General features: G+C 41.7%; 1 protein-coding gene across 2 annotated transcripts in view; it reads right to left on the minus strand.

Moving 5' to 3' along the window:
* LOC149143458 (Pyridoxal phosphate (PLP)-dependent transferases superfamily protein) overlaps window positions 1-27,831 on the minus strand; it is a 223,139-nt gene that overhangs the window by 56,079 nt on the left and 139,229 nt on the right. For both annotated transcript variants that reach the window (XM_089453377.1, XM_089453376.1), the window contains one exon: window positions 22,855-23,011. In XM_089453377.1, the coding sequence (XP_089309503.1) occupies window positions 22,855-23,011 (157 nt within the window). The remainder of the gene's footprint in view (window positions 1-22,854; window positions 23,012-27,831) is intronic.

Consider the following 27,831-nt stretch of genomic DNA (forward strand, 5'->3'; position numbering starts at 1 on the left):
TTCATCTTCTCCAACTTGTACTTCGTCTTCATGGCCTCTACGAGGGCCAAATCACTACCCTTCCTTTCTGATATGGTTCCTTTGTATGGTAGCTAGGAAATGCGATGGATTAGGTCTGTTGTGATGGGGATAGGCTCCTCCAGCCACAGATACCCATCATGCACCAGGCAGAGCAGCTGCCTGATGATGAAAATGGCTATTGGGGCGTGATGGAAATGCGGCACCCATAGCAGGTTCAGTAGCCTGGTCTTTTCCACTCCGCGCAGCCACTTCCATGGCTCTAACGTTGTCACCATCCCCACGCTGTTTTGCTTCATGAGATTCCCGGTCTCCAGGTGACGGAACTTCTCGCAGTTAGCGAGGTCCCAATCTTCAAACTTCATGGTTGGCACGCAGCCCAAGTGCGTGCCTTCAAACACAATGTCGTCTAGGAGGAGCGGGGTCTGGAGTGAACTCTTGGTTTTGTCTAGGTCCTTGGGCACTTTGGCCTTCCCTTTTCGTGGGGGGACATATGCGGGCAGTTTTGTCACAGAGCGTGTAGGTTGAATATCCTCCTCCATGCCTTTGTCTTCTTCCTCTGCGATGATAAGGGCTTGCAAATCTTCTTCCTCCTCATCTGTTTCTATCGTGACAACTTTCCCCTTCTCTTCCATTGATAGTTTGCTGCGCAGTGGGTTCCTCGGGGACACGTGTACTGGAGCCATTGCTTGTTTATCCTTCTTGGGTCTTGGCGTACGCGGTGATTTGGGGATCTCTGCCACAACCCTGACACCTTCTGGAACATCCTCCACAATTGGGGTCTGCGCAGCCTCGCTGGCGGTTACCTCTTCTATTCCCAGACCATCCTTAGTTGTTGTCATCATATCTGGGCTGTAATCTGTCACTCGCGAATTCAGGGGCTCAATCAACGCTCAACTCACAATGCTCAAGGTTGTGCTCAATCACTCAATTCTCAAATGACCAAGTGTTGTTTACTGAGCAACCCCTTGCATTTTATAGCGCCTGTTGAATTCAAATTCAACCATTCCCCCCAATTCTGGGTCATTAATGCTTTCTTGGCGGCAGATTTTCCCAAATCTTGCCCATAAATCGCGTCTTAAATGTCCGCTGCCTGCTCCATTTGGCCTCAAGTCGATCATCCCATCGTGAACAGTGACTTCAACGGTCACTTTCTAGCCAATGCACGCAGCAGTGCAGTCCCCCGTGCGCAATCGCGGACCTTGTGACTTTCTGTTTCTGCGCGCATCTCCAACATCGCGCAGCTCCCAGGCTGGATAGTTTATAGTCCTGCATTCCCTTCCAACTACCTGGAGCGCTAAGACTGTCCTTCCCTTGGCTATTCAGGTGGTCGCACCACCCATGTGGAGCGCCATCCTATCCTCCATCACGGTTCTTGGAGAATCCGCACCTTTTATGGTTGCACACTTCCTCATTTGCAACGCGCTACCCTGGTCACTACGCTTGACGATATGCGGTCCAAGCCAAGGCATCAGACTAACCAATTTACGGCGATAGTTCTCAAACTTGTCAGTATGATCGTATGCACCTTGCCTTACCATCCTAGTTTTTTTAGCGAGAAACTCTTCCTTTATCTCACCCTCCAGCTTCTTGACCTCTGTGTCCATCAAAGCGCTTTTCTCTCTTATCCGTACCCTTTCTTTTTCAAGTTCGCGAAGTCTAAGGTTTCCCTGTTGGATTTCTTCCTCAAGTCTCATGTGTTCTGTCTCTTGCGACTGTGTGATTCCTTCTTTCCGGGCTTCGCGAACTGTTGTATCTACGGGTGCTGTCATGCGCGGACTAGGCTTTGCCTGCTCCATAGGGATTACAACATCTACTTCATACTTCAGCATCGGAAGTGCCCCCGCAATCAGAGTTTTGCACGCGGTCCTATATGCCCATAGAACCACTGGTACGCGCAAGTCCCCATGAGTGCGTCTCACATCGTGGACTGTGTTCAATACTTCACATACTTTGTCAAAGGCTTCCACACAAATAATCTTCGGCGCACTTGGTTTTATCATATTTCGTCGTTTGTGCCATCGCCTTGCCCGCTCCTACTTGTTGGTCCTGTTTCCTATCGCAAGAACGGTATGCGTTCGTGCAAGTTGCATACCATACGTTTGTACCCATCTGAAGAGGTGAGCGCGCAGGATGTTTCATACGTCATACCCGGCTTTCATCCTCATCCAAGGCTTTCCAAACCGTAGGAGCATCATTCTTCTGCATTCGCGCCAATCCTCAAAACTTCTTTGATGCATACCCCACCACCTTGCGAGCATAGCGCGCAGTACCCATTTCAGAGCATCGAAACGTTGTTGTTCCAGTACCTTTCTTTCAAATTTGGTCAGGAAATCATCCACTTCGCCCAACTTGTCATACATAGGCAGATCTCTTACCTCTGTTGTCATGCAACACAGTGACCTCATCATCGTGTTGCAATTGAGCGTGGTTACCTCGTGTAACCAGTTCTACCATCGTTCTATTTCCTCGTCTGAATCTAAGGTGCAGGAGCTTTCGCGCTCCCACGAAATCCTGCCATCCGCTATAGGATTCACCCAATCCTGTTCCCAAGCGGTTATCTTGTAGATACAGTCTAGATCGTCGTCGTTCTCATTGTCGCGCACTGGCTCGGTGGACCGTGATCCTTCTGCGGGGTCTAAAGGTACCACTATGCATAGTGACTTTTTCTCAAAAATAATCTTGCACTTCTTCAGATTTATCACTCCATTCATGTCAGTGGCCCAATCTATCCCAGTAACGCGGGATAGGGATTATTGTCATCAACAAACTCTATCACTTCGAAATCTGCAAGCGCGCTCGCACCTTCGATATCTACCGTTATTCCCTACAATCTTCCCATCGGTAGGATCTTTTGCTGGTTCGCCATTTGCAATTGAAAAGGAGATCATTGCAACGTGGGCCTGCCCATGCGCTCCTATGTCTGCTTTGGCAGGACGTTCACGTCTAATCCTAGATCCAAAATCACTTGATCCATTTCATATTCCCCGATTTGCGCAGTCAATCTCATCTCCCTTCTTGTTCGCATTGTGTGCTTTCCGAGCTTCCAGACTATGCGCGATTGTCCTGGTCCAACACATCTAGTGATGAGTTCTTACAGTCCCTTCACAGCCTTGCTGTCACGCAGCAGCTTCATGCATGTCTCCAGAAAGGTAGTAAGCATTGATGGGTCCATCTTCGGTTCTAGTTTGTCTTTACTACCTAAAGTGGAGGCCTCCGTGAAGCTCTTCTTAGCTTCCATGAATGTCTCCTTCACGCGCTCCAAATCGAACTCTGGTTCCTTTGTTGGAGCCTTGCAAACCTAGGCACTCTCTTCGGGTTTCTTTCCCTTGTCATCTCGTATCATGATACCGCTTCGGAGCACAATGTTTACATTCGGGTCCTCCTCGCACGACTCAGACCTCATCATTTGCAGGTTTTGAGTCGGGGGAGGTTGGAGTGTTCCTTTATCGCGCAACCTCGCTATCAGTGTGGGGCAGTCCTCCGTCTCATGATCAAACTGGGTACAATATAAACATGATGCTCTCGTCGAATTTGTACAATCGCAGGCATAATGCCCTGGCCCTCCGCAATTGTAACAAATCAGCTGTCCGCAACCCCTTCCTGGTCCCATTCCACCTCGACCTCGTCCACGCCCTTGAAATCCAGTGTACGCCATCCTTGCATTTTGATCGAGGGCTCACGTTTCGATCTGAACTCTGTAGGTAGGAGTCCAATCCATCATCAGTTCATAACTTCTACAGGTGCGCTCATCATGGCCTACTGATCTGCAGAAATTACAGAACAACTGCTGGGACGTCTACGTATACTTCTGTAATAGGTGGCAATTATCTGTAGCATGCTTCCCTCCTATCTGACAAATCGCGCACCATAATGCAGGCGCCGCGCTCAATCCTGCTTATGCCTCTGGTCTCAATGGCATTGGTCCTCCTCCCGCCAGGTAGTTCGCGAAGACTGGACAATGGTCCTTGTCATGTCCCTGGCCTTTGCACTTTATGCACCATACCTCCTCGTGCGCTTCTGGGCGAGTTGTCTTGTCTTGTTTCAAACTCTGCATCTCCAGACACAGGTTTTTCAACTGCGCATGGATCTGTTGGACTCCCAGGTTAGGATCTTGTATTGGGGTCTTGTGCAGTCTCATTGCGATCTCCAAAGCTTCGGCCTAAGTGGATAGCTTCTACTGTGACAGCGTGGTCCTTAGATGTGGCGTTAGTGACACTACAAACCATGCGCGGTGCTGCCCATCCATCAAGGTCATGTTGGCTTCGCGAATCATACCCTTTAGTCTCTGATCCAGCTCCCAGGGGGTCTCGCCTGGAAGCATCGCGATTTCCTTAAACCTGATAATCAACTGTGTCTCCGATTTTGGCCTGCTAAATTCCCTGTTTAGCGCAGCTTGGATATCTACGATCCCTGCATTTGGATTTTCATTGGAATGCTTAATGTACCACGTCAATGCGCGATCCTGCAACGCGCTTACCAGCGTTGCCTTCTTGATATTGTCATTCGTGACTCCTTGTTCTACAGCCTTTACCACGAACCAAAATTGGTCCAGATCTTCGTTCCCTACTCCTTTGAACACTGGCAATTTTATCGCGCTCACCATATTGAACTGTGGTGGTGACGGAGGTGGTGTGGGCGGAGATGGGGGTGAAGATAGTGGAATTGGTGGCGCTGTAGGTGGGGGTGGTATGCGCAGAATTCGTTGTCTTATCAGACTGATCACACTTCTTGGTGAAACTTTCACGAGCTCTTCCTCGCTTTCTCGCCAAGGCGAAATCAAGGGGCTAGTTTCTATCTCTGCGCTACCTTCGTTTCTATAGATCCTCCCACTTTGCATAGCCCCAAACATCAATTTATTCACATAACCCACTTTTCACACAGTAGCATTTTAATCCAAGTGTTCAAAGATTTAACGTACCTACCTTGTGGGCATTTGAGGAAGCGTCGTTCCGCCTCGCTGTAGCTGACTGAAGTATCTACCGCGAACTCAGTGATAAACCCTCCTATAATTCGATCGAGCCAATGGTCCACAGTGCACGCGATCTTATCTTCCGATGCTTCTAGTCTGCGCACCAACTCTGGAGTCCACACAATAGGTTTGTTGAGCCTACACCTTCCTTGATTGTCTGCTAGCTTCGTGATCCACTCGTACAACTCAAAGGGGAAGGATGCAAATAAAATTTCATGGATTTCCGTATATAAGTAGTGCTCTAACCATTGTTCCTTCGGTACTCGCAGATTCTTGTTCTCCTGCGCCGCGAACTCGTGAATCTTTCTGTCCAACCACTCTTCAATTTCATTCTTTGTCGGATTCCAGTGACACGACATCGGACATCTCTTATGCAGATCCCGGTCCCAACAACGGAACAATTTGTTGGCTTATTAGGGCCTGACCCAGGTTCAGAGGTGATTTAGCCAAACAAATCCTGGTACTACTGGCCCTTTTGGCAACAGTCCGCGAAGCACGGACTGAGGTCTCACCCGAAGTAGTATGGGAGGGTGCTAGAACCAAGTTTCTGCACCCTAGGATGTCTAATGAGTTCAAGTGGTCCGCAGTTCGACCCTGCGCACATTGCTACGCGCACTTTCCCATACCTCGCAGCCTGAGATGTTGCCTTCATGCAGCCCTACTCGGGGGTCGAATGCTGTTATTACCCAAGTCCTTACTAGTATTCCAATATTAGTTGATTATTTTAGCCTGCTTGCGTGCTTTAAGTTATACTTAACAACATGAATTATTCATATAGGTGCGCGCAGTAAATAAACAGTATATTTGCAATTTATATCAAACAGGCATTAACCCAAGAACAGATACACAGAATTATGATAAAACTTCTCTTTATTATTTCTTCCTCAGTTGCAGACTCGACTCCGCCTTGCGCACTCAGTTGCAGGGGTCTACGCACTCAGCTGTAGACTACTAGGCCTCTGCGCATCAGCTACAGAGCCTTCTCCTACCCTACGACCCAAGACACACTTGGACACTTAGACTCTTGCTCTTCACTTCTACTTCCTTATCTATTACTTAGTTATATTTTACACTTAGAGCCTCGCTCTATTTATACAATCCCATGGTCCACAGACCATGGGTAGGCTGACATTATGTTACAAAACTAGGGCGAACAACCCTCTGACTCTATCATACATTTCGCGCTCCGCACCCACAATTCGCGGAGTCTTTACAACAATTTTACAACAATATCAGGTCAAAACTTGGGCTTTGAGCCCCAAAGCATGCCTTAGGGGGATTCCATGCCCAACAGATACCATGTTAGAAAATCGGAAAAGAAGACAGATTTGCTTATTCTTGATAATTACTTGTGATGTTCTTGATTTGTTATTAAGATTCTTTATATCTTCTTTCTTTTAGTTCATCAAGCAATTACCAAAGCGAAATCACATAAAACAATGGACACCAGATGTAGGCACTATGCCAGGGAAAAACCCCCCTCGAGGGGAAAACCTATTCAAAATTCTCTTCCTTTCAATAGTATTCTTTGAGACTCTTCACCCTAGACAAAGACCAAGCCTTCCCTCCACACCAAGTCAACCTCCCAGATCTTCGACTTCTCTTCGAGCAACTTGACTATGTAGCAACTTCTGTTATCAGCAAAACTTGGAAGACTTCGACATACCAATCTAGGGCACGAAACAAAGAGAGAGAGGCACCAAAATTTCGTTTTTCTTCTTCTCCTTAGACTGCACCCAACTCGCACTTCCTTTGGCTTCCCGGCTTCGTACTTCGCACTTCCCAGCTGTTAAGTTATGGTATGTTCTATGCTTATAACAGTTTACTTCTTTTCCTTATTATATTCCACAGATTAGCAATCACATGTACATAAAGTAAAGTGCGGATAGAACATTAAATGATCGACAGAAAACAAGCCAAGACAAGAGACACAAGATGTGGCAGCTAGCCAGGGATAAACCCCACAATGTGTGGGGAAACCCTTTGATTAAATCTTCTTTTATCTTCAGTAATTTAGCAGAGAGAAATAGGACAATAAATTTGATTCATATCAGTAGTAGAAAACTCTAGATCAACGACATCAGCATTAGCGGCTTCATCATCAAACTAGGGCAGACGATATCTCACAAACCGACCGTCGGATCGGCTTGATTCCACCACCAAAAGTTGCAGCTTCCAGAGGAGGTTCAGATGAACCTACAGCGCAGTTCAGATGAGGAGATCTTCTAGTCCACGCAGGTCAAACTTTACTTCTGTAGTTGCAGCTTCAGTTTCGGCAACTTCCGGCTTCAAACTAGGGCAGTCGATATCTTGCAAACCGTCCGTCGGATTGACTTGATTCCACCACCAAAAGTTGCGGCTTTCAGAGGAGGTTCAGATGAACCTACAGCGCAGTTTAGATGAGGAGATCTTCTAGTCCACATAGGTCAATCTTTACTTCTGCAGTTGCAACTTCAGTTTCAGCAGCTTCCGGCTTCAAACTAGGGCAGTCGATATCTTGCAAACCGTCCGTCGGATTGACTTGATTCCACCACCAAAAGTTGTGGCTTTCAGAGGAGGTTCAGATGAACCTACAACGCAGTTCAGATGAGGAGATCTTTTAGTCCACGCAGGTCAATCTTTACTTCTGCAGTTGCAGCTTTAGTTTCAGCAGCTTCCGGCTTCACATGTGTGAGGGAGAGACCCTTTTCTGCGCAGTAGAGAAGAGACTCTTTTCTGTGCAGTGTGCAGTAGAGAGAGAGAGATGTGATGAGATGAGTGAGTCCAAATGAGGAAAAGTCCTCCTGTATTTATACACAATGTTGGTGTTTGAATAGATGCGACTGTTGGGCTTCTGAGCCTACATGAGTTGTAGGTCGACTTGATAATAATTCCATAATCAAAATAAATTCATATCTCCATGAATATTTATCGGAATCGGATGATCTTTATATCAATCCTACACCTCTCGACGAGAGGAATCTAATAAAAATATTATCAGCCATGAATAAGATGACCCACATGAATTTTTGCCCTAGTTGCCAATTTTAACACCATCTTCCTTAGAGATATCGAACTTGCTTGAGATGAGGTGCTACAAATGAATTTGACTTGCTTCTATTTATAGGGTTCAAGGGAGGTCGAATTGATGTCTTAGACCGAGTTGATCTCTTCTAGGCCGACTTGATGTGGAGGATACATAAATTACATTTGACTCAATAGTTAACCTTTTTAGATGATTCAAAAGCCCAAGAAGGGTCTCTTTAAAGGTAAAATGACTCTATTGACTCAGAATAAATCCTAGAAGTCCTCAATGGGGACTTTGACCTAAACATGGTGACCCAAGCATGAAACCCATGCTTTAATAAGTCACAATAATAGTAATAAAAATTCTTTTCTTTATTCTTTTGACAAGTACATTACAAGATGACTCAAATACATTAAATGAAGACCGAACCTAGTTAAATTTTCCAACAATAATAAGCATGAAACCCATGCTTTATAATAGTAACTTTTTCTTGTGAAAATTCCACTACTGGAATCCTATTACAACAACAGGAAATTATTTTTCTAATTGTTAATTATTTTAACAATTTATCTGCTATGGCAAATATCAAATAAATCACACGGCAACATTCACAAATAAAATACTTCAGAAATGATAGCGCTGGAAACTGATAAAATACTAGCACACACGCACAATAAAATGAAACCGTTATTTTTGGACAATTGTCCCAGAAAAACCCAACTTGGGAAAACCGGTGCAGTAGTGAGGGACTTTATTATTATGCAACAATGAAAATCTGGGTACAATTTGGATGCAAAAAATAGCAATCCACTACAAGAGAAATTGGCCACAAAAATTAGTGAGACAAATTTCGTCTCACGCAACACTGATCCATCTCCAAAATTGGCTCTGAATGGGCTCCACGAAACCCCTGTGTCAGCCTCTTTGTCAAGTCTGCGTAGCCACTGGTACGCTTTGCCTGGAACTGCAACTGATCAAACCGTCTACTCAATCCAACCTCTGAGAATGACTCGTTGGTCCCTTTAGGAAATCTTCCCGGCCTCTGGCAACTGAATCGACCCTCTGTCCGGCCAAATCGAACTACTGCTTCTGAAGCTTCTGTGCAGCCTCACTGAGGAAACTCGACCCTTCTGTAACTGATTCTCTGGATCTGGAAACTCTCCTCCGAACTCACAGTCACTGCCCCTCACTCGTAGCTTCGATCTCTGGCTCTTCGGCAACTAACTGCTGCTAATCTGGAAATCGATCTGCCAAGGAAATCGAACCTCTGGTGCTCTGGAGTATTTTCTCCAAGTCCCATCGACTTCATCTTATAATCCACTGTTGGAGAACCAACGACCAAGATTAAAACTTAATCAATGGCTAGGATCATCTTGGAGTCGATCCATGTGAGTTTCTAGATGATTCTCATCTTGACTTAATTAATTCTAATTAATTAACCATATTCCCTAAGTTTAGACTTAGGAAATATTTTAAAACTGGTTAAACATCCTACCACAACACCCTGTTTCTGTATCACCTCATGTCACGCTGTTGACGTCTGGCTATTGCTGCCCACTAACTATTGCGCAACTTTGATGTTGCATCCGTGTTGTTGTTGACACTGCCATACTATTGCCAACTCTGCATTTGCACTGCAACACCCTCTCATCTGTTGTTGCTACAACTGCAACTACTGGAACTGAGAAGCATCCAAAATAATGAATCAGTTGTGTTCAGTATGATGCATCTTTCTCCCGAGTCCTGACTGCTACTAACATATGCACTGTCATTGAAGAATCTATGTTGCCAACTCTGCACTGAACCACCTGGTATGTTGTCAACACTGCATTGTGCTCCTCAATATCTGACTGGTACTAGTCTGCAACTGTCACTCTGGTACTGACTGCTTCAATTGCCAATAATCCATCATGCCACTGAATATTGTGGGCCCTCATAGCCAGGTAATGAATGATCCATGAGGTGGGCTCCTCAAGGACCCTGCCCAAATCTGTAGTTCTCTAGGGCTACAACTCCAAGTCACCCCACCTCACTCCTGGAGGTATGGCTACCAACATCGCGAAGTCTTCCTCCAACCTGAAGGACAACTTTTCAATCTCAGCTAACACTACCAACTGGTCCTGCTTCTTTGACTTGTCCTTCTTCCTGAGAGGACACTGCGTGTTGTAGTGACCAAGATCACCACATCTAAAGTACTTGACGTTTGACAAGTCCTTCTTCTCCCTTCTCTGTTCCCCTTGCCCCTGAATGGGACCCTTTGATGCGAGGGCCACATTCTCCTCCTCTTTCACCACCTTCGATCTGCTACTACTGCAGCCACTGATGGAGCTCTCTAATAGAGCTCGCATCAACTCCTCCTGCTACAAGTCTAACCACATCCTGTCCCAATTGGGTAGCTTGTCTTTGCCCAATATACTTTGGACAAAATCTTGCCACTCCTCAGAGACATTGTTCAGTACCAATCTCACTAACTCTGTTGATTGAGGTGTTGCCCCAATAGTTGCAAGTTGGTCTCGGACCTCCTGAATCCTTGTGAAGAAGGTATCTATGCCTTCCCCCTTCTGCATCCTGATGCATCTCATATTTTCTTCCAGGAACATCTTTCGTTGCTCGGAAGTGCCTTGATATAGCGTGGAGAGAGCATCCCACATCTCTTTGGCAGTATCCTTGCTAGTTATGTGTGAGACTATATGGTCCCGGACTCCATCCAAGATCAACTGCTTCGCCTGCGCTATCTCCTTCTTGTATTCCTTTAGTTTATCTGCATTCTAGGGAACTACCATAATACTGTCTATGTAGAGCTTTAGGCCATATTCATCCAACAGGAAGGACATCTTGGCCTTCCAGATGACATAGTTGGAGGAACCCTCCAACCTATCCTAATCTCTAAGTCCTGTTGTGGCCATCTCAAAAACTGTCGAAAACTCCCTCTTTCCCTTTGCTTGGTTGTTGCTCTGCTACTCGCACTCCCTTCTGGAATGCGCAGATTTGCTAGCTGCTACTGCCAATCTTCCTAGAAAAATCAAACTTCTGAGACTCGAAGTTCCTAGAGAGAAATTTTCCCTCTGTTGTGTGTGTTTTTCTCTTCCACCCAACATTGGTTATGCAAGTACAAAACTTTCTGCATCTAACCAGAAATCTACTCAGCGAAAATCTGAGTTGTTGGTGCTCCCTCTAACTGTTGGAATCACCAACCCGGGCAACTCAACTTTTTTGCAACCCTGCAACTAAAAATTGAATTCCTGCCCTAGCAATTCAGCTTGCCTGTTTGAGCATTGCACTGCCTCTAAGAATTTCGACCTACTGCTCCCTCTGAGTAGCGAAATTCTTTCTTCTACTTTTGAGCTTCCCAGATGATCACTCACACTCTGATACCATGTGAAAATTCCACAACCGGAATCCAATTGCAGCAACTGGAATTTATTTTTCTCATTGTTAATTATTTTAACAATTTATTTGCTACGGAATATATCAAAGAAATCACACTGCAACCTTCAAAAAATAAAATGAGGAAATAATAGCAGTGGAAATTGAGAAAATACTAACACACACACACACACATAAAATGACACCATTAGTTTTAGACAATTGTCCTCAGAAAAAACCCAACTTGGGAAAACTGGTGCAGCAATGAAAATCTGAGTACAATTTGGATGCACAAATTGGCAATACACTACAGGAGAAACTGGCCACAAAAATTAGTGAGACAAATTGTCTCACGCGGCACTAATCTAGCTCCAAAACCAGCGCTAAATGGGCTCCACAAAACCCCTGCGTCAGCCTCTAAGTCAAGCCTGCGCAGCCACCGGTACGCTCTGCCTGGAACTGCAACTGATCAAGCCATCTGCTCAATCCAGCCTCTGAGAATGACTCGCTGGTCCCTTCCAGAAATTTTCCCCGTCTCCAGTAATTGAATCGACCCTTTATCTAGCCAAATCGAATTGTTGCCTCTGAAGCTTTTGCGTTGCCTCTACGCAACCTCACTGAGGAAACTCAACCCTCCTGTACCTGACTCTCTGGATCTGGGAAATCTCCTCTGGTGTCACTGTCCCTACCCCTCACTCACTGCTTTGTTCTCTAGCTCTCCGACAACTGACTATTGCTACTCTGGAAATCGATCTACCAAGGAAATCAAACTTCTGGTGTTCTGGTGCATTTTCTCCAAGTGCCCATCAACTTCCTCTTATAATTCATTGTTGGAGCACCAACGGCCAAGATTAAAACTTAATCAATTGCTATAATCATCTTAGAGTCGGTCTATGTGAGTTTCTAGATAATTCTCAACTTGACTTAATTAATTTTGATTAATTAACCATATTCCCTAAGTTTAGACTTAGGAAATATTTAAAAACTGGTTAATAATCTAATTACGTCATTTCTAAGTGGAATTTCCAAAAACAATTTCTGGGTTTTGGAGATCTCATATATTCTAGCCTCTCCACCAAATTCCGTGGCTAGAACACATATGATGCTACAGTAACTAGCATTTATTTTCTTCTTTTGTTTGTTACATAGGATAAATATTGAAATGAGTACAACAACAATTATAAAGACCGAAACTAGTTACATTCTTCAATAGTATGAGGGTATGTGATTAGCATTTAATCAAGAGCACCAAGCCCTATATGTACACCAGCGTTGGTGGTGTTGATTGTTGAACTCCTTTGTCATGGCCTTAACAAAAATGTACCCTTCACTCCAGTGAAAATCATTGATCAGGCATGTTAATCCTTCTCTACCATATTGTAAGCTTGGATTAGGTCGTTTGATCAAAATTGGGCAATGTTGACTAGTATCCCTAGAGAATCAAATAGATGCAAAAGCTAGACAAGAGGAGAGGAATCTAGATTCTAGATGGTTGATGCATCTAGATGGTTGATGCTTGAATAATTAATCATTGATGTACAATGAATGCCATATCTATCTTGATTTATGTACAAATACGCAAGTTTTCATATCTTCTACAGCTAATTTGGTATTTTGGATTTTTTTTAATATAAATGCAAAAATATAATATATATAGAATAGATGCTTCTAAGATGCTTCACTTCCTAGATTTTTGGAAAATGATGCTTCCAATGCTTTGCTTCCAAGAAATGTCCATACTTCGTGCAACATTGGTTTGGGGCACAAAACGGTTCTCATGGGTCTCTTGGTGACAGACAACCTAGTTCTACTCCAACATTGAGGGCTCAGAGAATGGTGTTAAGTCCTCCAATGTCTCAAGGAGTGAGACAAAGCTTATCTGGGCCTTGGATTAGTTACCAAACCATGTGTACACTGTTATCTGGTTGGCACATGCTAGTCCAAGTGCATCCTCTCAAGAATAATGTGAGGCAAAGTGCATACGGTTGGGGGTGTTGTAGGTGCCCATGGAATGGAATGATGCTCTGCAAGTGAAAGGAGTCCTATGGCTCTTAGTTCACATGTAGGGTGTCATAATGCTCCTCTAGTGAACTTGGGCCCCAGTTAAGTTGCCCAACCCAGGATGAAAACCACATGCCAATCACACACAATGTCCATTGTTGCATCTTCACCATTAGGTACAATAATCATTAGTGCATCTAAGTGAACCAACCTTATTAATCAAGGGAAAATTGGCACTTCATACAGGGCTTCCCTTCCAAATTTGGGGCTTTGATCACATAATAGTGTTACCTCCCTAGGTAGGAGTGGCTAATAGACGACCCTATTTGACGTTCCCAGTCCCGTAAGGGGAAAAACACGTCCCTGGTAAATCCTCCAATAAGTAGGCAGCATGTGAATAATGATGGAATGGAAGAGGGATAAAGGGGTCTCATGGCCAAATGCCATGGTCAAAAGGGGTAGCAATGATAAGGAAATCTACATTCTATGCATATAGATGTGAGGGAGCAATCATGGATGCATGAGTTACTCCAGCCTTTTTTTTCCACCCCCTTTGTTGCTTTTTTCCTTTTCTTCATCTTTCTTTGTATTACTGCTCGAAGCTCTACGAAATGAGACCATGTTGTGTGTGATGTGTAGCAATGGCTACCCCCTTAATGATGGGACAGTTCATTGCCCACTAGGGGTTAGGACATGCAAGGGTTCCTTTTGCAACAATGTGATAGAGCAACATTGGCCCCAGGAACCAGGTGATGACCATAATGATAAGGGGTAGAGGTCATGCTTGGCTTTTGCCCACGTGTTAATATTAATGTCCCGACCATCTTTTGCATTTTATAATTTTCTTTCTTTTTGTTTCTTGTTTGTGGCCATGATATGCTTTTTACTTTTCTTTTAGTTGCATCAACCTCCAGGGCAATGTTTCCAGGCCCGATCCAGATATGTGGACAAAGGGAGGGAGTGTGTTAGAACCCAATGGACCCATGGTCATGTGAACCCAGAGAAGGGAGATAAAGTATAGGGCTTGTAATGTACGAAGAAAAGTGATAAGTATGGAATGGGGAAACGAGACCACGCTATCTCAATCGCGGTTCCCAAGTAGTGCCCTTCCTAAATCCATGGGCCATTAAGGGAAATCCCACTAGACTAGGATTGAAGATTAACCACCCATTTAAAGGGAATAAAACCACAATCAAAACCCTTCTTCCAAATCACCCAATAATCCATGCCAAATGCCCAAATGAAAAACAAGCATAAGCACCTGATTGCACAATGAATAACATACCTTTTGGATCGGATTTCCCACCTTCTAACATGTGCTTTTGACAAACGGACGAGGAAACATACAATGGATGCAGGGGGCAAAGATAAAATGGCACATCACATCGGCTACAAGGTGGTTGTCAGGGATTGTTGGTTGTTGACTTGAAGAAGATGATTAGGAGAAAAGTTCTCCTAGGGGTACCCACTTTTGGTGGGTGACATGTCTGACTTTCTCTCTATATTGATGTTGTATTGTCGAGCCTTCAAGTGACAACTGGAAGATTTTGGGGTTCCCACATCCTCTCCGGTAGAGCATGTGTCCCACAGTTGGAGCCAATTGTTACCCTACATGTCAATAGGGGTACACACTTAAAAATGCAACATTGTCCACCATTGTAAGCCTAAGGTCACAAGTCAAATGCCATGTGAAAACCATGCAAGGCCCTATATTAGGTATCCTAAACCTGTATCTTTGTCATTGAGTTTGTATTCAATTATTTGGTCAAACCATGCCCTGTCTTTTGAAGTTCCACATAAGGTCGCTTTCATCCCTAACCGAATTGGAGGGTTTTAGGTGAATTCTCTTATGTACTCATGGTTTATGGGAGCCTACATTTGTACAAGATATCACCAGTGTATGGATGAGTACAACCTGTGTCGAGGTGCACTTATGTCATTCCACATGGTTAGAGTCTGTCAAGTTTGTATGTGACCTTGCCCTTGGTGCAGTATTCCTCATGACAGCTCTCAAAGTGTGGCAATCTCATTTGACAACTTTCACGTTCCCCAGGCAGTTCATAGTTCCAAATGCAAAGTGGTCTCGATAGTCAAAAAGATAACACAGTCTCAAAATCTGCAATTTGAAGAGAGGAATCCATGCCACGTCGAATTTTTCCAATAAGATAAGGTGATGGCTAGTTACATCTTGGTCAAACTTAGTCAACAGGTCAAAACAGGTTTTCTGGTGATAAAACAAGGGCAACATTGGGTTGTCTGTGACATACATTACGTCAAAAGTGATCTACTCAATCAGAGAAACAAAACCCATGTTTCATATTTTGCAACTCCTCAATGGTGTTAGAGATCATCAACGGCGGCATGAGAATGTGGTAGGATATATTTCTAGGAGGCATAAAAAGGGCAAATCTTGACAAAACTTGACACGTAATATGTCAAAATTAGTCTACAAAACGAGAGGAACAAAACACATTTCTCGGTTTCCACAAATTCCTGAGGGAGCTATTGGTCCAACCAGGGCATGATGATGTCGCAGACAAATGATGATGTGGCAAAGCTAAGCAAATTTGAATATTTCCAGAGATATCAAGTTCAAATCTAGGCCAATTTCAGCATATGGAGATGTCAAAGTTGTCAGAAATTCAAGGGCATTGGAGATCTAGCTTTCATGTGGCTAACTCGATTAGGAAAATTCAACTCAAAAATAGCCATTGGTGAAGCCAACAAGCCATTAGAGGATCTAAATAGCCATTGGAGACTTGGTGGACCAATTAGTTAAGTAATGGACCAAGAAAGTAGCTATTAGAAGATGAATTTATTCTCCAAGGGACCAAGTTGAACTTTTCAACAGCAGCCAAGTGGAACATTGAGCTACTATTGTTTACTCTTTTTAGTATTTAACATCGTGGACCATGAGAAAAAGGAATCTTCAGCTAAATTACAGAAATTTGTTCAATTCAACCCCCTAGTGGGTGAATTAAAAATTATATTGTAATATTTTAAGAGAAAATTACTAACTCTCCAACTTGTGGATGATTGATAAATTATTCATTTGAAGAGGAGTCAAAACAAGTTGTTAGCTAGCCGTTATCTAGTCATTGCAAATTGTTCTATAAAAAGCTAACCTCCCTTCATTTTATTGTTGTTGTTGTCAATTGAGACAAGTATTATCATAATAAGGGGCTCACATTTTGCAAACCCTTGTGTAAATTCAATTTTTGTAGTGTGTGGAATGATTTTTGTCTTTGTTGTTTTTCTTAATATATGTCTCGTGATTAATTAAATCTATTTTTTTATGATTAATATAATCCGATGACTAACAAATTTTGCCATTGAGGGCTACCTAGTCACATGGGGAGAGCCAGTTAGGGGTAACTCCACTTGGGTTTTCTTGTTTTGCAAGTAGGTTGATCCAAGCATTTAAACCATCTCTTGAGGAAGTTTCAATTTGTTTTCAAGATTTCATATCTACTGCATAGAGAGATCAAAGGTTGGAGATGCCACTTTGAGGAGAGACCACTCCTAAGTGGGGATTTGAAAGTCATCAGGAGGGTTAAGCAATAGTGGGAGTGATTTCCATTTTGGACCAAACTCACTCTCTTGAAACAAATTAGCTATATCGGCTTAAGGGAAATTTGACTTCGAATTCCAGCAAAGGTGAGGTATATGACACGTGCCATGTTGCGGGGGAGCGCCCCCCCCCCCTCGAACCCGCTCCTGAATCGCGCTCCCTTAAAAAAAATTGCGCTCCCTAGTCTGTTAGGGAGCGACATAGGGAGCGATCGCGATTTTTAATGCCTGGGAGCGATCGGGGAGCGATCGCTCCCGGACATTAAAAATCGCTCCGGGAGCGATTTGAGCCGGGCCGGGAGCGGTTCGGCGGAAAAAAAATCCACCGGACCCGAAAATAAAAAATAAAAAAAAAATTAGAAAATTTTTTTGGTTTTATAAGCCCAATGGGCCAAAAAAAATTCATTCTAACTTCATTGAGCTTGAGTTTGGAGCTGGAGCAAGAGCAAAGGAGCGAGGAGCAAGTGCCAAGGAGTGAGGAGCAAGCCTGCAGAGGCAAGTAACTTAGTAATTTAGTTAGTTTAGCTGGTTAGGTAGTTAATTTAGTTAATTTAATTTAGTTGTTTGAGTTTAAGGATCATGTATTTAAATTAAATTAATTAATCCCAATAAATTAAATTAATTTGCAGATTCAAGAATCAAAACCCTACAAACATCAAACACCATGGACCTGGCTATATTTATTGGCATTTTCCTCTTCCTAGTCCCTTTTATGGTTATTATGGTGCTGGAGAGTAGGAAACGGAGGGGGCCCAAACTGAAGAGGGGGATGAAGAAGCCGGAGAAAGTCAAATGGGTGAAAACCCCAGTGAGGAGGAGCTGGAGGAGGGTGAACATGACCCTCAAAAAACTAAACAAGACCAAACTCCATTGTGGAAATATGTTCACAGGGCTGAAACAGGGAGAGGGGGTGGAACCACTAAATTTCATTGCCCCCATTGCAACACTAATTACACAGGTTCATACACCCGTGCTAGAAGACACCTCTGCGGGAAAAGGCCATGGGATGGAGAGAAACAAATAGGAATCAAAACTTGTACAGCAGTGTCAACAGCAGATAGAGCCAAATACATAAGGGAAGAGGAGGAAGCCCAATACAGAACAAAAAAATCAAGGGGTTTCTTTGAACCAAGCTCACAATCACAAAGAACTCCTTCAGCATCCTCCCAAGGCAGTGGATATGGACATGGAGGCACAGGGTCATCATCTTTAAGGCGTACAACCATATCAGATTTCCTTGATGAGGGGTGTAGGAATGATGTGGATTCAAAAGTTTACAGGTTTCTCTATGCATGTGGGATACCATTCAATGTTCTACGCTCACCTTATTGGCACGAAATGGTTTCTGCCATAAATGATGCCCCTAAAGGATACAAGAGCCCTGGGTATGACAAGGCAAGAACCGTTGGTCTTGATCATGAAAAAGCAAAAATATCACATTCTTTGAATAAAATGACAAGTTCTTGGACTGACCATGGGGTGTCCATTGTATCTGATGGATGGACAAATGTAAAAGGAGGCAAGCCATTGATAAGTGTCCTTGCTGTGTCTGTTAGTGGTCCCATCTTTCTAGCTGCACATGATTACTCAGACAAGTTCAAGACCGCCATCAACATTGCAGAAGCATTACTTGAAACAATTGAGCGTATTGGCCCATACAATGTCATCCAAGTCATCACTGATAATGCTCCTAATTGTAAGGCAGCGAGAGCAATTATTGAGGATAAATACCCGAACATATTTTGGTCTGGATGTTTGGTTCACACATTGAACCTTTTGTTGCATGATATTGTCAAAAACAAAAATGAACAATACCAATGGATTGGTAATTTGTACAAGAAAGGCAAACAAATGATAAAATTTATTACAAATCATAGCAATACCCATGGCCTTTTCCGCAGCTACTCGAGATTGGAGTTGCTGAAGATTGCGAGGACTAGATTTGGTAGCTATTACCTCACCTTCAGGCGCCTTTTGAAGGTAAGAGAGGCATTAGCTAGCATGGTATCAAGTCCACATTGGCAAGTGTTAAAGGAAAGGGCTACAAATGTAGCTGACATGGCAGGTTTTGAAATGGTGGAGGAGGCCGCTTTTGATGGGCAGTTTTGAACAAGTGTGAGGCAGGTATTGGATTTCACCAAGCCAATTTATCACATGATTCGGTTTGCAGATACAGACAAACCAGTGATTGGCAAGGTGTATGAGCAAATGGATACCATGTTGGGGGAAATAAAAGACATTGTTCATAATAGAGATCCCAACTTGTACAAACTGATTCATGATTGTGTGTGTGAACGGTGGAATAGGCTTAACCTTCCACTACATTGCTTGGCGTATATACTTACGCCAAAATACTACTCTACATCTTGGTTGGGCCAACCTGCAGCAGGGGGTGGGGTTAGGACCAAACCCCATTTAGATAAAGAGGTAACTAAAGGATATTTGGAAGGATTAGAAAAGTTGGTACCTGACAGGGAGGAATGTGCAGCTGTGCGCCTTGAAATAGGCAGATACTTCAGTGGCACTGGTTTGTATGGTAACTTCCATGCAATGGACGACAAAGATAAATTTGAATCTCTCACATGGTGGGAAACATATGGCGGCCACGGATTTTTGCCAAAATTGGCAAAAAAAGTTCTTTCACAGGTTGTAAATTCTTCTTCTGCAGAGAGGTGTTGGAGCACCTACAGCTATATACATAATGTGAAAAGAAACAGACTCAATGAAAACCGAGCAGAAAGCTTGGTTTATGTGCACTACAACTTGAGGTTGTTGAGTCATTACTGTGATCGGGCTAATGAGGATCCCACATATAAAATTTGGGACAATCACCCAAAGGATGACAATTTGGAGGATGGCATTGTACATATTGAAGAACTAGAAGAGGAACTTGTAAGGGATGAAAATGAAGCAGCAGCCATGCCACCTCCACCTCCACCTCCACCATCTAGTAGCAGTGCTCGAGGTCCGAGTCTTGTTCCTTTGCTGTCACCACCTCCATCTACACCCTCGTGTGGAGGTTCTAGTTCTGGTCGTCGGTCTATGCAGGAGACTCCTAGAAGACCACCACGACCTGCTTATACTCCTGGAGACTCTCGTGGCAAGGGCCACATGTAGATTTACAGTTTACTTGTCATTTTTAGTTTCTATTAGACTTTAGTTTTCATAACTGTTGAGTTTTGAGTCCTTGACTCTTGACTCTTGACTCTTTCATATCATAATGATATTTTTTGTAAACATTATATCACTGTGACAATGAAAATTTGAAGTTTGAAGTTGGGCCTTGGCAATTATAACTCATTGGTAATGAATCTAATGATTGTGAATTATGAATATGATGTTTTGTGAAAGACTAAAGTTGTTTCATTTCATCTCATTATTCATGTTTCATCTTATAAATTTTTAACATTTCATATCATGTTAACAGTTAGAAGTTAGGACTTAGAAATATCTTCGATATTACTTCTTGTAATGGTTAAACTTAGCTTACAAGTACAACTTTGGTGATCAATGATGATAAATGTTATTGAATTTTCATTTCTGAAAGCTTGAAGTTGAAACTTTAATATTGAATTTGATGAATCATGATTTATAAGACTCAATATGTTGCAGTTGTAATATGTATTTTACTAACTTGTGGACATGGTTGATGACGATTATAATTTCTAGATGATTGATGTGATATGGTTCAATGATCAATCTATGTTTTTTTATGTTTTTTATGTCTAATTCATCATTCTACATGTTTTTGTTGACATATATGTATCAAAAATTAAAAAAATATAAATATATATATATATATATTTTTAAAAAGTCTCTCCCGGATTCGCTCCCAAACCGGGAGCTTCTGAAAATGGTCGCTCCCGCTCCCCGCTCCCAAGTAACATGGGACACAGGTATTACAGAACAACCACCAGTATTTCAAAAATTAAAATAAAAACTTTTTAATTTTTTGCAATTAGTTTAGGGTCTTTTGCTTGCTGATTTTGATTGACTTATTTTAATTACAAGCTTAAATCTTGGAGAATATTGAGTTTATTGACAGATCTAACCAAGAAAAGATACGAGGATCATTTCTAGATATTCTTACACTTGTATTTAGCCATTTTCCATTACAGATCTAAAGATTGCATTGTTGTACCAAGCTAGAACTGCATTTTTCAAAAGGGTTTTCAGCTCTCCAAGTTAGCATATTCAGCCCAAACACTTTCCATTTGCTCTATAGTGTGTAATAGTCAAATTTTAGTGAATTCAAGGTAAAATTTCATCATTTCCATTCATACTTTAGTCTTTAAATTAAATCTGGAAATTTCTAGGTCAGTAAACCGAGAGGATCTCACCGAGATTTTTAAAAAATAATTTCAAGCTTGTTGAAAATTCACTTCTCAATCATATTATAGTTGGGGGGAGGCCTCAAAAGGCTCTATATTCACCCTCCTACCTTCTCCACCCTTAGACTAATCATCTAGACTAATCATCTAGAAGTGCCAAGGCACCTGTAGCGTGCCTGTTATAGTCAAATCAGATTGTTGTCCCTCGTTTTTTGCAGATCTTAGTCTACCACACAAAACAGCAAGTTGTTTTGAGTCATAAATCCTCAATCACTTAACCAAATCAAAAGATAAACATTTCTGGTTAGGATTCTTCCTGTGGACCAAAATCCATAGGTCACTCAATATATTTTTAATGTTTTGGTGCTACTAAATTTGCTGTTTAGTTTTCTGCTGCAACAGTCATTTATTTTACAGCTACACAATTCCAAGAATTGAACATGTCCACTCCAAGTGACTCCATATAAGGCACTGATCTTATTTGGGATTAACTAGGATTATATTTGGGGCTCCTCCCTTGGTCATTTAGGGGTTTTTGGGCCTAAATAGTAGGAGTTAGGGCCGAGGTGATAGTGCACCTCAACCTTGTATGTGCTCATCCAGAAAGTTTCCAAGATCTTAACAACACTGTTAATCGAACCAGTAACATGGCCCTATTATTTCATAATCTAAGCCACTACATGACTTTCTCCAACCCAAGTCATTGAGAGCCACATTGAAGAGAAGGAAGATATTATTGGACTGGATATGGATTCTGAAATTCTGCTAGCATTCTTTTAACAATAGTCAAATATATGAATTGGATATTAATTTGGCAACAATGGCGAATAAAAAATTTCCAAATTCCTCACCCTCTTATTTTTGCTGCACCATTGAGCAGGATTCCAAAAAAGAAAAAGAAAAAAGTATTCCCATTTCATTTCACTGTCCTCTCTAGATATCCTCTGTTTGCTGCACCATTGAGCAGGATTCCAAAAATGAGAAAAAAAAAGAAAAAAATTCACATTTCATTTCACAGTCCTCTCTAGAGATACCATTAAGACTCTTCATATTTCTTCAAAACAGTGTAACTAAATCTTTGGTATATATCATAACAAATGAGCCCATGGAACAAGCTATGCCCACCTGTGAAACTACTCACAAGCCCCTCAGTATCTCTAAGCTAGAGCAGTTTATTGGATCTTTTACGTATGAGGAAGAAAGAAATATTAAATATTATTTGCAGCACTTTACCTGTTTATGCACCAACAAGAAATATAAGTTTAGTTTTGATGAAATATTGTACACATTGCACAAGACTATTTTGTTTTCTTCCTTTTGAGGAAATACGCTTCTGATATCATTATTAACTAATGAAATGTCAAAAACTTTATAACATTCTTGAATGTTTTAGTGCATTACAGCAAGCCTCCACTAGAGAAAATTCATTTCATTGAGTTTTGCAGTCTGCATGTTTACACTCCCCAACTGTGGGAAAAATTTACAGGGCAGATAGATCTTTTCATTTTGATTCTCGAGTCTCACAGAAAAAAGAACTTTAAAAAGGGCCCTGAAATAAAGGTAAGAAGATATGAAATTATGAATACCACCTGCATTAGGCTGAAGTGTCTCGGGATCACAAGGGCCAACCAATATGTTTGTGATGCCTGTCATTTGGAAGGACATGTATGCATTGAAATAATATGGTGCAAACATGACCACTGAATCGCCTGCATCGCATAGTGCAAGCACAAGATTCACAAATGCCTACAAGTCAAAAAACAGAAAACTTCTCAGGCAATTCAAATGGCATAATACATAAATTCCCTATAAAGAGTAGATAAATAAGGTGGCATAAGAAACATGGCCAACATTTTAAAAGGATGCCTATTAATAAAGAACTCAACATAAATTTAGAAAGTATCAAGCACATCCCTTCAATATCTAGACTAGGACCTGATATATTTTCCATGCATATCATTGCAGCCCATATTTACAAACAATGAAATAGTTACCAAGTCATTTAATCCTGAGGCTAAAGCCTGTATTCCCGTGATCTTTATTAAAATTCACAACTAAAAAGATTCAACCATGTCAAATGCAACTAAGAAAGAGCTATTGTTTCACTTGTTATTTCCTTTTAATAGAAACCGACGTTATAAAAACCAAAACTGGTATGCCTCATAATTACAATCCATACCAGAATTGGTAAAATGACCAATATAAGAAAACAATTGATTAAAAAATACATAATTAGTTAGTTTTTATAATAAAAAAGTACACATTAATGTGCATCAATGTAAATCCAAGCCATTAGACACCAAATATGCAAATTTTGTTTATGTATATGGCATGTAAGGGTGCAAATAGCCAAAATACATTGAGATATAAGTTTGTCAATACAAAAAATTAGTCCTGAGAAACATACATAAACATTGAGGCTCTAAATGGCCTCTTGTGTTAACAAATGATCATATCATATTCAAATGAGTACATAAGCCCATCAGAGGTCTAGCTTATTAGAAGCACTCCAGCAGTTTCAAGAATCTGAAATTTGCAATCCATGGTGAATTTCTCCAACAATTGGTGCCACTTTATGTTATAAATCAGGTGGCAACATTGAGAAGGGTATAGGTTTTAATCAGATGGCACCATTGAGTAGCCTATTGCCCTTCTAGGTTTCGATCTTAGAATACCACAATTACCATCTAAACTTTAAAGGGGTGAAGGGGGATGGGGTACAAGGTCTTGTTTTGCCTATATGTTGAAACAATGAAAAAACAATTAAGTGCACAGAAAGCTGAAAAACACCCCAATTTCTATTTTCTTCATGTGAGGTCCAACAGGTCTTATTCTATCACCAAACATACTCAAACCGGGGTCCAACTTTAACATTTAAAGTTAAAAGTTCTTGTAACGCTGAGGCTTACTTTTGCTTGTATCTTATTCACATTTACCTTTAATTATATTTTATTCTCATTAACTTTAAGAATTAATATGAAAAGTTAAATACAATTGCAATAACGAGGTCAGTTGGTAAACATGACTAGGTAACAGGAGATCGATTGGATGCCATATATGGTTATGTTACCTTGTATTTTATTTTCATTGACACCGAGAATTAACATTAATGGTTAACTAAATGACAACTAGGGTTAGGTTTCTTTGATGATTGGACAACGAAGAGCAATTTTAGGGTTTAAGAGGGTCTATTTGGCTGAGTTATCACACTATGAGGGGCATATCTATGCCATCAAAATCACCTAGAACTTGCACATGACCTCATATATAACCACTTGGGGGTTTGAACCGAGGTCTCCGCATCAAAACAACGCCAATCACCCTGTTGCTTGCTACTAGGCCACACTATGCTAGGCTGCTATTATTATTATTATGAGATGAGGTTTATTTATATATTTTATATTCATTACATTGCTGCTTCCTTCAAAGATGCCTTGCCCTCAAATCATTTTATGGAAAAAGTGACATCTTCATTCTAGCTTACAATGCCTTCTCATGTTCTTTGTTCTTGAAATTGTGATGGTTGAAGACACAAGATCATGCGAGTTACAAGAAAAAATGTCGTTTTTTGAAAGGGTTAGATCACTCTAGTTCAATTTTCTGTAGCACTGTGCGGAAACAACTTCCATGATTTGGGGGATGAGAAGATTCCACAATTGAGCATCCTTTCTATTGCCCTAAAATCTAGCAGGTCTTGTAGAGGGGTACCCCACAAGGCAAAGACTAGATCAAGTGACAACAATGAGGTGTGGCCCATTGTCACCACATCCACTATCCCCTGCTCTTTATGGACTTTCACCACTAGGAGCTTCTTGTTAGATAGGTCACCTATGAGACATATTATGGGTGTAAGGGTTAAGGTGACACTAGGGGCTAATGAAGGATGGATCTTCTTAAGTACAAGGCTCAACCAAAGAAAATACGGCAATTCGCATCCTCTAGAAAGGCCAAATTAGGGCACAATTAACCTAGGGCTTGAGAAATACCAAGCCAAATGGGATGCCCTAATGTCAATATGTCAAGAAAAGGTTTCCACACAATGAATATTAGCAAGCCAATCGCATATGAAACCTTCCAAAAGTCCTCAAGTTGAAGCTTAGCAAACTAAGGTTTATCTAGGGAAAACCTACCTAGGGCAAGAGAATCAGGGCTTGAAATGGAGAGATTGGCCACTAAGGGAGGCTGATTTTGAAGCAAGCTAGTCTTCCCTTGATGTTGAATCCTTCCACAACCTAAAATTCACTTTCTAGGCTAATTTGCACCAAGCCCTACCTTAGTCGCTTATCCTTAAGAGGTTCGAATTTAAGTAAGAGAACGAAAATCAAATTTATGGATGAAATGATGCTTTATCACCAAATTGACCAGGCCAATGCCTAGTCCTTGGGATGATGGAGTCTATGGGTGTGATTGGCTAAATCTTGTAAAGGAATAAGGATATTTTGATGCCTTAGCACAAAAACCTAACTATTATCTTTGTGAGGGATCAAGGTCACTTGGTAGAGCTATTACAAGAGTTCATCAAGAGGATTGGCATTCACATTTCATAGATGAGTAATGCATATTGTTGTTGCACAAACTAGCAAACCTTGTAAAGATGCAAAAGCTAGAGGGCACAACAACATTATGGGATAGAGGCCCACTGTCACGACCACCTAAGTCCCCTTCTCTTCTCAGGTTTTCACTGATAGGAGGAGTCTCAGTGATACTTGTGATAGATGTATATCTATAATAGGTTTGAAGTGAGGGAAGGTGGCCCATTCAATGGAAGGCTTCAACAAAAGTGTGAGCTTTGGGAGAAGTTAGTAAGACCTTCCACAAAAAACCCCTTTGAAAGATGGCTACACAAGACCTCAAGTTGAGATACATGACGAGATATGAATGCATCCAAGGTCAAGGTAGACAAGAGAAAAGGCAATGTAAAATTTATTTCAACAAGTACTAAAGCACATGCCTTCAAACTTCAAAGAATCCCCAAGTTGAAGAATTAGCTTCTAAGGTTCCCTCTTGATGTGATGGCTAGGGCATCAATTTAATGGAGATTCCACCGTGCGAATTCCTCCAAAACTTGAGGATACTTAGAGGAGACACTAAGGAAGAATCTTATCCAAACGAAATTCAAAATGCCTCCTTCCAAAGGATTTTGTACCAAGCCCTAGAAAGGCCTCCTTAACCTTAAGGAGACAAAAAACAAAGGTGAAAGAGAGATGATTTTCAAGTTAAAGGTGATCACCAAGGATTTAAGGTCAATGCCTAACCATTGGGAGGCTATGGAGTCAAGGAAAATCTCAATTTCGGCAACTCGCTCTTCAAAGGAGACCTAAAGAAGCAGCTTTGCTATCCCTAATGGAGGAAGCTACACAACAACTTTAGATATTTATAATTCGACAACACTTGTTAGTGGAGTTTCAGGGATGCAAATGCAATATATCCTCTAGGAACATTCATTCATTCATCATCTATGAATAATACATGCAAAATTTCCCAATAGTTACAATCTTTAGACAATATTTCATTAATTATGGCACACTAATAACCATAAGACAAAATTCCATGCATTAAACATTTACAGATCATAAATTTATCAATAAAGAGCACTTAGAAGAAAATGGAAAACATATCCATCCATAACAATGCCAAATAGAAGCTCCAAGAAAGATAGTGAATTTATCCAAACATCAAAATTCATCTAAAATCTCCAAAAACCATCCACAATTGGAGGTCTAAATTCTCTCAAGGAGGTCGAAAATCCAAGTGATGATGAGTTGATGTGAGAATAGGTCTCAGCTATTTATACAAGTCATATTAGTTCGAATTCCTAAAGTGCAAGCCCCTAAACATAATAAATGATGTGCAAGACCCTTGGTTACAAGCCAACCAAGATAGCTTGTCAAATAAATATTATTTTATCTCTCTCTAGCCCACATAGCGTTGACGTCATGCATGCAAAGAGCTCTCCAAATCAAGAGCTGAGGCATCTTATGCTAGAAATTTGGGAGAGTGCCTCAAAAATCATGATGAAAAGGGTGGTACCCTCCTTGTGCTACAAAAATCTCCAAACCCCTATTTGGGATTTGTGGGCTCCAAATGGGTCTCATGGGTCTCCAAGCGGCTCAAGATCAAGTCGATGCTCCATCAATGAAGGCTAGAAGATGACACATGCCCTCCCATGTCCCCCGAGGAAAGACATAACCTCCTTTGGGCCCTAGATCAGCTACCAAGTGTCAGATGCAATGTGTAGTCAGCTAGGGCAACATGGTCCAAGTACACCATCATCTCTAAGTAACTAAGACATGAGAAAGCAAATGCTGGTGTTGAAGAAGCCCATGGTGTGGCAATCAATGCTCTGCATGGATGGAGGTCGATGGCTCTCAACGCTCACCCTACAAATGCCATTGTGATCCTCTGGCGAGCTTGGATCCTGTATAGTGAGGCCAAGTCCAAGACGAAAACCCACCTGCAATCCTGTATACGATCCAATGCACCTCCTCACCTTCCAATACAATGATTCATCAATGCAATTGAGTAAATAAGCTTGTTAATCAAGGGCAGAAGTGGACACTTCATAG

This window comes from Pinus tabuliformis, chromosome X (assembly GCF_031772625.1).
Source record: "Pinus tabuliformis cultivar Carrire ecotype Pingquan chromosome X, CPIR1, whole genome shotgun sequence".
Lineage (NCBI taxonomy): Eukaryota > Viridiplantae > Streptophyta > Pinopsida > Pinales > Pinaceae > Pinus > Pinus tabuliformis.